A 12,512-nucleotide genomic window follows, 5' to 3' on the forward strand; every position below is an offset into this window, starting at 1 on the left:
TAGTACACATATAATCACATTTATTATGGATCATAGATGAGGCAATGCTCTCAGTACTGATGGTTTTGCAGTGATTAGTTCATTTATCCTCACAAAAATCATAGGAGGGAGATGCTATTGTTTCCAAATACTAATGCAGAGACTCAGGCCAAAGTGGTGAAGTAACTTGCCCATGTTCGCATAACCAGCAAGTACCTGGCTGGGATTTGAACAGGTGGGTTGTGCAAGAGTCCCCCAGGTACCCACTGTATGCTATGATACCTCTTAGTAGCTTTTTCAGCTTTCCATATTAAATAGACTTTGGACAAAAATTGCACACAGGTGAAATAAAACTTGATGGGAACGTGAGCTTAGTGAAAAGAAATATCTTCACTGGAACTGAAAAGCACACCCAAAAAAGTGAGAGGGAAGTGATGTTCATCTTTCTTTTGTTTCTGATTACGGTTAGAAAATGGAGATAAACAGCAAAGAAAGAAATTAAAGCCCATTTCAAGGATTCGTCAAAGAAAAAGAAAGAAATTCAAAAGCAGTAGGATTATACGGTAAGTATGCATTCCACATCGTAAGAAACTGCCAAGCTGTTTTCGCACGTGGTCATGCCGTTTTCTGTTCCCAGAGTTCCAATCCCTCTCCATTTTCACCCGTTCTTGATACATCTGTCTTTTTTATGTTAGCTGTTCTAATAGGTGCATGCTGTGGTTTTAATGTACATTTCCCCAGTGATAAATGACGCTGAGCAGCTTCTCACGTGTGTATTTGCTGTCCCTAAATCTTCTCGTTGAAGTGTCTGTTCAAACCATTCATCCCCTTGTGTTTCGTCTGGGTTGTTTGTTTTCTTATTATTGAATTTTAAGAGTTACAGCCACTCTGCTCCCGGGTACTTATCCAAGAGAAGTGAAAACATATGTCCACACAAAGACTTGTAAATGAATATTTATAGCAGCTTTAATGTGTAATAGCCAAAAACTTAAAAACAACCCAAATGTTCATCAACAAGTGAGTGGATAAACAAACTGTGGTCTATCCATACAATTAAACGGAAGAAAATATTGGTGCACGCAAACGCATGGATAAATTTCATGAGTGCAAAAAAAACCAAAAAGGAAGTCTATATTGTAAGATTCAATGTATGGAAAATTCTAGAAAATATAAACTAACGTATAGTGACAAAAAGCAGATCAGTGGTTGCCTGAAGAAAGAGGGGCAAAGGGGACATATAATAAAGGGTCACAAGAACGTTTTTCGGGTGTTAGATATAGTAACAATCTTAAATATGGTGACGTCGTGGGTATATATTCATATCCAAACATCAAAGTACACACTTCAAATACATGAGTCCATTGTATCTCGATAGCTCTATAAAAAATAATAATAATTTTTAAGAAACAAATCTAGAACAATGAACAGAAGAGAAGATCTGAGTTACACTTTCATTTCCACAGCTGAGGAGCTATTCAACATGCAGGGGTTTTGGTACCTAAAGGTAGAAATAAAGAAGTCTTGTTAAGTGAGAATAAACCAATAGAGAAGAACTTCATGGCTTTAAAATTGTGTCATTTTTCATAGAATTAAATTTCCAATTTAAAAAAGGGAGGAGTGTTTCTCTGAAGTTCAGTCCAAAGGGAACCATTTTGCAGATAGGGTTCTTAAACCATATAAATGGAGCATGCAATGTGGAAAAGAAACCAAACAGGCACATTGCCTTACCCACACACCAAACTGACCCCATTGTTATATTCCTCGTGCCCCAGTAGTCCCTTTCTGAATATTTAACATCCACCCATTTATCTCGAATGCTTAGAACTTCTATACGTAGAACATTATTTTTATGCCATATCTAAAATACTTATAATTTACAGAAGAATAATTAGATGCATGCTTGTGTTAATCAGATGTCATTTTCTATACATTAGCAATAGCTTCAGGACAGCTTTTCACGTGGTAATAGCTCACTAGTTTCCAGACCTCATACCTGACTCTGTGCAATATATTAAGGGACAGTGAACACTTTCTGAAATAATATTTTTTATTTTTCTCAAGCTACACAAAGAAGAGGAAACATGATTCAATGGAGTTGGGAAATAGCACAAGGGTAAAAGAATTTATATTTCTGGGACTTACTCAGTCCCAAGACCTGAGCTTGGTCTTATTTCTTTCCTTGTGTTTGGTGTACGTGATTACTCTTCTGGGAAACCTCCTCATCATGGTCACTGTGACCTGTGAGTCCCGCCTTCACACCCCCATGTACTTCCTGCTCCGCAATCTAGCTGTGCTTGACATCTGCTTCTCCTCCATCACTGCTCCCAAGGTCCTCATGGACCTTCTGTCAAAGATAAAGACCATCTCCTATACAAGCTGCATGACACAGATGTTCTTCTTCCATCTTCTCGGTGGGGCAGACATTTTTTCTCTCTCTGTGATGGCCTTTGATCGCTACATGGCCATCTCCAAGCCCCTGCACTACGTGACCATCATGAGTAGAGGGCGATGCACTGCCCTTATTGTAGCCTCCTGGGTGGGGGGCTTTGTCCACTCCATCGTGCAGATTTCCCTGCTGCTGCCCCTCCCCTTCTGTGGACCAAATGTTCTTGACACTTTCTACTGTGATGTCCCCCAGGTCCTCAAACTCGCCTGTACAGACACCTTTGCACTTGAGCTCTTGATGATTTCCAACAATGGCTTAGTCACTACCCTGTGGTTTATTTTCCTGCTTGTGTCCTACACAGTCATCTTGATGATGCTGAGGTCTCACACTGGGGAGGGCAGGAGGAAAGCCATCTCCACCTGCACCTCCCACATCACTGTGGTGACCCTACACTTTGTGCCCTGTATCTATGTCTATGCCCGGCCCTTCACTGCCCTCCCCACAGATAAAGCCATCTCTGTCACCTTCACTGTCATCTCCCCACTGTTGAACCCCATGATCTACACCCTGAGGAACCAGGAGATGAAGTCATCCATGAGGAGACTGAGGAGAAGACTCAAAGCTTTCATGATGGAATAGTGTAAGAATCTCCAGCCTCTTCATCGCCAAGGACTCCTTCCATTATTTTTTCTATAGAGTCGTATTTATGTACTTGATTACATTGTCAATAAACCAACTATACTTACTAGATAACAATTTATTTTCCTATTTAAGTTAATAGGTTACTAATAACTCAAGCTTCTGGTGAGCATGAAGTAACTGTGTTTATAGGATTGAACAGACTGATGTATTTCTATTCGAGGACAACTAAATGGCAGGTAAAGAGACTGATTGAATCCTTTTTCAAGAGGTAAGTTAATAGAAGTCTAGATATGAGTGATTTGCTCAAGATCTTATATCAAGTAAATTGCAGAGATAAGTCTTCAGACACCTAATCTATCTCTCTTCCTCCATGTGAATGTAATGTGTTACATTACCAGAACTGTCTATACAAAACTACAATCCTGTCCTAGAAAAGATCTTATGATCAGAGCTTCTGTAGTACACATATATGGGTACATACGGCCTATCACAGATTAAGACATTTTCTCAGCCCACTTAAACTCCATATGGGCTCGTGACCTTTTGAGAACCTCAACACTATATAATGGTGGTCCTCCTGGATTCCTATTAGAAATGAAGAATCTTAGGAAGCTTTCCCCATATGTCCTAAAAGGATTTATCTCATGCAGAACCAGACATACCAGATTCACATTCTCAAGATAAATTTAGAAAAAGGCAGAAGGGATCCTACATGAGAAGCAACCCATTTTCATTATTGAAGAACTGATTTTCCAGTCTCAGATTACCTTCACCATTGAAGAGTTATTCTTCCTGTCAGAGAGGAAGAGAGGAGGTGTTAACGAAGGTAAAATTCTAATCCGTTTTTCAATCTGTTGGTGTTTGGGAAGAGGTGGTACAGGCTGGTGTTTTCTCTGGGAAAGCCTGGTAAAGAAGTAAAAAGTAAAGTATGGTGACCTGGATCCAAATCCCATCAGCTGTGTGATCTTGAGCAAATTATTTTGTCTCTCCACAGGTTATAGTTCACTATACAAAGATACTCCTACTATGCATCTCATGGAGTCATTGGTAGGGTTAAAAGGAGATGGTATGTATGAAACATACAACACCTAGCAGATAGTAAATGTTCAGTGCAAGGCAAATGTTCTTCTCAATGTCACCCTTACTGCTCTGCCTCACACACATTCATTCCCCCATTAGCCTATTACACTCTTTTCTTGTATGGCCCATATTCTTCATTATTGTGGGGAAAAAAACCCTGATGGGATAAAAAAGCAAAGGAATGTACATTGAATTCAAAGCATCTATCATCTTAACATTTCTAGCTTTCTGTCCTGACAATAGGTTTGCGTGCTATTTATACCACTTAAAGAGACACCCTGCAGCTGGTAAGGTACAATGCAGGAGAGTTTCAGATCAAAAGAAGATAATGAGTCAAAGATAAACCCTAGCTTTGAGAGTGAGATAAGGGACCAGACCAAAAAGTCAGAGTCAGTAGATAGAAACGAGCCAAAGGAGAGTTAGCCAAAGGGTGGTGAGTGTTGAGGACAGACTTCAGTTCTGTCTGTCATCGGATCTGGGCTGGCCCCATACGCATTCATTAACTAACTGGCTCAATTGTTTGCCATTTCCTGTCACTTGATCAACCAATTCTAACTTTTTACAATATTAACCTACTTCCTCTACCATGAAAATTCTAAGAATAATCCATACTTGCCAAGGCACCATTCATGGAGTCCTGCTACATTACTCAGGTAGCTTTGCTCTCAACAGTCCTTAGGCTTTTCTTTATGAAATGGCCTATAAAAGACACATACCACAAGCCACTTATAGTCCATTTCGTGCAAATGTGTCCTTTCCTTCCCTTCTTATCTCTGGCGACTCCCTCAGATCAGATTGCTATTGCTATGTCAGAACTGGATGGCACCAAAGATATATGGGGTCTGAATTATTGTATTGCAGAAGCATAATCCCAAAGGGCAAGAACCCAGACACCTCTGCCACACCATTGCTCCTGACACGTCCTCAAACCATGTTGAAATGTACACCATAACCTGATGGGTAATTCAGAGGAAGGGGAAAGCAATAGCATCCGATTACACAAACATGCATCATTTATCTGAGTGACATCAAATCACAATTTGGACTGCATTTTTTCCATTTAAATCACTTTTTATTATTTTTTAAGTTCTGCTGCTAAGAACCCTAGAAAATTTAACAGACTCTGGGCGTATATGTAGCTTCCAAATTACCCTTTCTTGCATTGTTCCCTGAATCAAACACGTTAGTGATAAACATCTCTGGGTACCCATGAACCAAATAACAAAATAATGCCGAAGTAATTAAACGGACGACTATCAGGAGCTGTGACTGTGCTACCTCCCTAGGTTGTAAGTGAACTATGGATCTCAGACATGTAGTAGATTAAAGTAATTCCTTGGGGTTGGGGGGGTGCGCCTGGCTGGCTCAGTTGGCAGAACGTGTGACTCTTGATTTGGGGCTCGTGAATTTGAGCCCCACGTTGGGTGTAGAGGTTACTTAAGAATAAAATCATTTAAAAAAAATAAAAAATACAGTAATCGTATAGGGGCAATGCTGCACAGATAAATCTACACTGCCCAGTCTCTGCGAGCTGCCCCATCAGTAGCTACAGGGCTTTGATTTTTCCATTGATACTCATTTACTTAAGTTTCATTTCCCAGCTCATTGCAAGCAAATCGATTTTGGTCAGGAGGAAGACGGCACAGTCCTTGGTGTGACTGAACGCAATGCTATCTTCTTGAGCCAAAGAGGATAATACACCGTCTCATAGGCTTCCTCCAGAGAAAAGGGTATGTCCTGACTGTGCGCTGGGACCTCTGCATTATGTGTGAGATGGGGGCAGAGAAGAGATGAGGGAGAGAGAGAAGGGCTTGGTGACATTTTAATGATTCCCACAGGAACTCCACTGAATTGGCCGCTTAGCTTCCATGTTCATAACCAACAATATTCCCTTTGCTCATTCCTATATTGGGCTTGTGGCTGAGGGACTAATCCAGGGGGCTGAGAAACTGTAAGGCAAAGCTGAAGAGTCGGTAAGATGTGATTCCCTGAGGCTGCCTTTTCCCATCCGAAGGAAGAAAATAACAAAATCACTCATTTTGAGGCAGGCTTTCCATTAAACATAGAATTTCCCCAGAACCTACTTTTTCTAGTATGCAGCTGGAGCGCCCTAGGAGGATCAATTTCCCACTTGGAGACTGAAGTCCGTTAGTGTTGGTAAGCGTGAACTTCTGACACTGAGAAGCTGCCAGCGTGGATTTTTCAGAAACACTGCAAGTGTATAGGACGTTCCTATTGAAACCAAAATTCCAATGAAGCGAATGAAAGTGGTGTTCTTTCACTCTTAGGAAAAGGGGAAGTGGGGCTTGCAGAATACAAGAAGAACGTGAGTTGGCTTCAGGGATGTGATATATTCTACTTGGTGGGATGTTGAGGTTCAAAGTGTTGAAGGTAGTTGAGAAGGTGCTAATATCCCAGCTCCCAGGAGGGTGACTGCCGCGGAAAAACAGCACCAAGAAAACAATTCCTGAATTCAGTGTATGTTCCTTGGCTGGGACTGGAAGTTTGGGGGCTTTGAGGTAGGTGTTTTAATGGCTCGCTTATCTATGCCCTCATGCACTAATGAATATGAATCATGCTCCTAAAACTTATAGGGATTCAATTAAGAGTAGAGGCTTTTCAACATTGGGAAAAAAGAAAACTGTGACACGAGAGATTTAACTCCATGTAGAGAATGGGGCAGCATTTGCCCAGTGGGAAGCTGGGGTACGAGGGTAACCCTCTGGCTGCAGGCTCTGTCCAACATGTGTGACGGCTTGTTTCCTAAAGATGGTCTCCTTTGGGGTGATTTCTAAGAAATTCTTGTGCTCTGTATCTTGACCTTGCAAAGACATGAACGATTGTATTTCTTTGTCCATTTCCCCTCCCCACTCTGTATTATGCATGTGTTTCAAAGCACTATGCATAATCTAATACTCTCCAAGTAGCCTTCCCACTCCTCGTAAAAAAGACGGCCTCCATTGGAACCACCAGATCCATTATTTCCAAGAGGAGGTTGTATGTAAGGTGCTGCTACTCGGGTCTCATCTCTGCGCCTTGCACTGGAGCGCCCCATGCAGTCGATGCAGGCTCTTGGCAAACATGCCTCTGAAGACTGCAGTCCGCTCTTTCAAACTCTGCTTTCCTCCTCCGGTCACTCTGATAGCCTCTCACAGGGGAGGACGTGCAGTCTCCTAACACCCACATACTACTTTCACTTGATTGGGAAAGATTATTTTTTCTTTGCGGCATTTTCTGGGAAGGGCTGATCAACCCTGGGAAGAAGCATAGTTGCAGGAGTTAAGAGCATCAGTCTTTGCGATAAGACAAATCTCAGTTTGAGACATGGCTCTCCCAGCTGGGAGACCTTGAGCAAGTTACATACTCTTTCTGTGCCTCAGTATCCTCACTTGCAAAATCAAGATAATATCTATTTCACGTGGATACTATAGGTTTTGGAAAAGATAAAATGAAGCAGTTGGTATAGCACATAAGAATCACTCCATAAATGTTCACTAAAAGCAAGCAAAAAATAGGGGTGCCTTGGTGGCTCAGTTCGTTAAGCGTCTGCTTTCAACTCAGGTCATGATCCCAGTGTTCTGGGATACAGCCCCACATTGAACCCCACATTGAGCCCCACATCGAGCCCCATATCAGGTTCCCTGCTCAGTGGGAAACCTGCTTCTCCCTCTCACTCTGCCTGCCACTCTCCCTGCTTGTGCACTTACTCTCTATTTATTTATAAATAAATAAAATCTTTATTTAAAAAGGCAAGCAAAAAATAAGCAGAGTAGAGCTCCATTATTCTGCTCACATTTCCATAATGCTGAGACCTTGAAAGTTGCATGGACCCCCACTCCCCCCCACCACCTTTCCCTGCCCACTGAGCCTGATACCCAGATGATTGCCTTTCCAACTGAGGATTAGTTTTTCTATAGGAATACCTATATTTACAACTGCATACAAAAATAAATGTATTGGTGTTTATAAGCAGGTATGTGATAAAATATTCTGAATTTTTTGAGCAGAAGTGAAAAATATTACTAAAGGAGAGATTGCATTTTAAATTTACCCCAAAATGTTGGGAGAAGGGCTTTGAACCAATAGCAAGATGAGCCACTCTCAGACAAGCCCCCACAGATGGACCTGGCCTGTGTAAGGAAGAAGCACTCACTTGAGGCTGGCCACACGGAGTAGCCGCTGGCAGAATCAGCTTCCTCAGCTGCTTCCAAAACATATAATCTCACCTACTCCTCAGAAGGATCCTGCATGTGAGGTAGGTCTTACTCTCATCATGTTGCAGATAAATTATAATGGTGCAGGCTGAGAACGAACTCTAAGCCATGCCCTGGGAATCTTGCATATTTATCATGAGTTTGGTACTGGTAGTAAGTAACTTGCCAAGGGTCACACCAGCTAAGAAGTGGTAAAACCCAAATTGCATACATGTCCCAGGTGATGCACCCACGTGTATCCCAAATGCCAGTGTGGGGCGATACTGTTCATCTGGACTCGTAGACAGGGTTTACAAGCATTATGTGCCCAAATGGGACTGGTTTTTGTGTACATCCGCCATGATTTTGTACCTCCTCACTTTTCCGTCCACTGATTCCACAAGCTGCAACACGCTACTGTTTTCACTGTAAACTTCTTAGAAAAAGGACAGATATTTGAGTCACCTTTCCCTCAAAAAGATCATCTCAGGGGCTTGATCCAATGAGGGGCTTGATCCTAGGACCCTGGGATCATGACCTTAGCCAGAGACAGATGCTTAACCAACTGTGCATATTACATTATATGTATATATGTATAGATTAGGATAAGCTAATAATCTAATAATCCTAATACAGTCATGGAAATGGTATATAAGGAAGAAAATAAAGAAAGAAAATGGATATGGTAAAGAAAAACAGGAGGGAGAAGGAAGGGAGGGAGGAAGGGAGGGGACAGGAGACACAGAAAACTCTTAGGCTTTCTTGCGGTGGTTTCTGGAGCAGAAGATTTGAAACTTATTAACTTATCATTCCACTATCCAAAAGAAAGATTCTAGAGTGGACTGCGGTCATCCATGAAAATATGTTCCTGCAGTGCAGATTGATCAGACTCCTGGTAAGATTTCTCCGCCTTCTAGCCACGGTGAGTATAGTGAGGGGATTTCTTAATTCTGGGCTCCTGGAGACCTGAAGTCTCCTGCAATCATTATTCTGAACCTTTATTCTTGTCACTCCATGTCATTACTAAACCCCCAAGACAGTGAGACTGAGATGAATCGGAATAAATGATAATGGAATGGGGGGGGGCTCTTATCTTATGTTTCTGTGGGAGCAAAAAGGAGACTACTACTTGGGGAACCGTGGTCAGTTAAGGATTTTTTTCCTAAGATTAGAAGAGCAAAATGAAAAAGAAATGCAGAAATTAAAATCAGAATCAGAGAAAGAACTACAGGGCCGCCTGCCTGACACAAGGATTTGGGAGGACCTTAAGTCCCTAAGTGGGAGAAAAATAAGAAGGCCGCCCTCAGGCTGTGGCTGGTAAAGGCTACAACTACAAAACTCTCGAAGTAACTATTATGAAAGCGAGTAATCCATTTAATGTCACTGTCAATGAAATTCATTCTTTAGATATGAGAGTAAAATGTTATAATCACCACATGTTCGTTATGCTTTACATTTTATGGAAGTATAATGTCCATACATACAGAAAATGCCCATGTGTGTACGGCTTGATGAATTTTCACACACACTGAATACGGCTTTGTAACAACACCCTGATCAAGAAACAGAAAATCATCAGCACCTCAGAAACCTCCCTCGTGTTTCCTTTGGTGTTGTATCTTTTTATCCTTTTCATGAACAAAATAAGAGAGTGTGCACTCCTTCGTGCCTGGATTACCTGCGTCGTGTGATAAACATAACGAGGTTCATTTATACCATTACACATAGTGTAGACCATTCCCACTGATGTACTGTGTGGATTTAACACGATTTCTCTTTCCTACTGTGGATGGGCATTTGTGGCATTCTCCAGTGTGAAGCAATTACAAATAGTGCTGCTGTGAACATTGTAGGATATGTCTTGTGGTGCATGTGACATCTGTACAGATTTCCTAGGAGTGGAATAGCCATTCTTAGGTATATATCTGCATCCTATGTGATACATACACAGCATGAGCAGATATAACCTGACAGTACAGTACAATGTCACAAGCCCTTCTGCAATGTATGAGCGTTCCAGTTGTTCCACATCTCCACCATCACTTGGTATTTCTCATCATTTTCAGTTTAGCCATGTTGGTGTGTATGTAGTAGTTTCTTCCTGTAATTTTAATTTGCATTTCCCTGATAAGTAGTGAAGTCGAACTGGCATTTGGATATTCTCTTTTGTGCAGTTGTGGTTCATTGCCATTTTCTGATTCAGTTGTAATCTTTTTTCCCTCTGATTTGTAGAAGTTTTTTTATATATTCTGGACATGAATATTTTTTCAGCTATATATATTGTAAATACCTCATCCCATTTGTGGGTTATCTTTTAACTCTTGTGATGATGTATTTTGTGAACAAAATTCTTCATGTAGTTGAATTTATGCTTACTATTTATTATTTTAAGTGTCAGATTGTATAGTAAAAGTACAATTGAATAAGTTCACAGACCTGTCACCTATATTTCAGTGACCACAGTGATAGAACCTATCCACTTGGATGACTGAGTCAAAAACCTGGATAATCTTCCACCTACTGGTGGCATGCTGAATTGCAGGCACAGCACAGGCATAGAAAAAGAGCTTCCTTCCAAGGCAAACAAGAGTCAAGGGACAGAAAAGACAACAGTAGATTTTATAACACATTCTTCAACTGCTTTGCTATTTCTTCCAAACGCATACTTGAAAAGGATCTGTGACCCAATGGATCAGGGAAATTATACCAGAGTGAAAGAATTTATTTTCCTGGGTATTACCCAGTCTCGAGAGCTGAGCTGGGTCTTGTTTGTCTTCTTGTTTATAGTGTATATGACAACTCTGCTGGGAAACCTCCTCATCATGGTCACTGTGACCTGTGAGTCTCACCTTCACACCCCCATGTACTTCCTGCTCCGCAATCTCTCTATCTTGGACATCTGCTTTTCCTCCATTACTGCTCCCAAGGTCCTAGTTGATCTTCTATCAAAGAGAAAAACCATCTCCTTCAATGGCTGTGTCACTCAAATGTTTTTCTTCCATCTTCTGGGAGGAGCAGATGTTTTTTCTCTCTCTGTGATGGCCTTTGATCGCTACATAGCTATCTCAAGACCCCTTCACTATATGACTATCATGAGTAAGGGACGATGTACTAGCCTGGTGCTGGCCTCCTGGGTAGGGGGCTTTGTCCACTCCATCGTGCAGATTTCCCTGTTGCTACCTCTCCCCTTCTGTGGACCCAATGTTCTTGACACTTTCTACTGCGATGTCCCGCAGGTCCTCAAACTTGCCTGTACTAACACTTTCACTCTGGAGCTCCTAATGATTTCCAATAATGGATTGGTCAGCTGGTTTATCTTCTTCTTTCTCCTCATATCTTATACAGTCATCCTGGCGATGCTGAGGTCTCATGCTGGGGAGGGCAGGAAGAAAGCCATCTCCACCTGCACCTCCCACATCACTGTGGTGACCCTACACTTTGTGCCCTGTATCTATGTCTATGCCCGGCCCTTCACTGCCCTCCCCACAGATAAAGCCATTTCTGTCACCTTCACTGTCATCTCCCCTTTGCTCAATCCTATGATCTACACCCTGAGGAATCAGGAAATGAAGTCAGCCATGAGGAGACTAAAGAAAAGACTAGGGCATTCAGAAAGGATTTAAATTCTGTAAGAATGAGATAGCCCCAAACGGTAAATGTAGACATTAAACTTCACTTTCTCAAAATGGGAAGAGATCACTCTAATGCCAAAACCAAGGGCGCATTTATGAATATCATGGAGTCCTCAAAGAGGTTGGTTCTGTAGTATAGTATGTGCTAAGGACCTATAGGTGACACTGTGTTAAGGTGAAGCTCATTAATCACTTCCATTACTCACTTTCAATTATTCATTCTGCAAATATTTTACAGCACACACATTATGTGCCTGACAGTGCTAGAATTCAGATTGCTGCAAAAAGATTAAAGATAGTCACTTTCCTACAGCCATATTCCAAAATGCTCTAATGAAGACATAAGCAAAGTGCTGTGGAAATATTGTAGGCACTTCACCTGAGAGCTTCAAAAGGCATTTTACAGTGAGTAGACCATTTCAAGGGGAAGAGACAGAGAAACACAACTCAAGAAAAGAAACAAGTATTACAAATGGAGAGAATGGTGTAAGAATATGCTGCATTTGTGCAACGGTGAGCTCAACGTAGCCATGAAATAGCACGTTCATGGAGTGAATACCACTAGTTGACATTCATGAGGAAATTCAAGAAGGCAGAACT

The 12,512-nt window shown here is 41.5% G+C and overlaps 2 protein-coding genes across 2 annotated transcripts; both read left to right on the forward strand.

Moving 5' to 3' along the window:
* Positions 1–1,990: 1,990 nt before the first annotated feature.
* On the forward strand, positions 1,991–3,004 carry LOC103666282 (olfactory receptor 4D11). Its single transcript, XM_008694293.2, has one exon. It carries the CDS (start codon positions 2,069–2,071, stop codon positions 3,002–3,004), a length of 936 nt encoding a protein of 311 aa, XP_008692515.1. The 5' UTR covers positions 1,991–2,068.
* Positions 3,005–10,967: 7,963 nt separating this feature from the next.
* On the forward strand, positions 10,968–11,903 carry LOC103666152 (olfactory receptor 4D9). The gene has a single exon (XM_008694179.1). It carries the CDS (start codon positions 10,968–10,970, stop codon positions 11,901–11,903), a length of 936 nt encoding a protein of 311 aa, XP_008692401.1.
* Positions 11,904–12,512: the final 609 nt, after the last annotated feature.

This window comes from Ursus maritimus, unplaced genomic scaffold (assembly GCF_017311325.1).
Source record: "Ursus maritimus isolate PB19 unplaced genomic scaffold, ASM1731132v1 scaffold_23, whole genome shotgun sequence".
Taxonomy (NCBI): domain Eukaryota; kingdom Metazoa; phylum Chordata; class Mammalia; order Carnivora; family Ursidae; genus Ursus; species Ursus maritimus.

Coding starts and splice junctions, on each gene's coding strand:
- LOC103666152 (XM_008694179.1), top strand. CDS start 10,968: ATGGATCAGGGAAATTATACCAGAGTGAAAGAATTTATTTTCCTGGGT.
- LOC103666282 (XM_008694293.2), top strand. CDS start 2,069: ATGGAGTTGGGAAATAGCACAAGGGTAAAAGAATTTATATTTCTGGGA.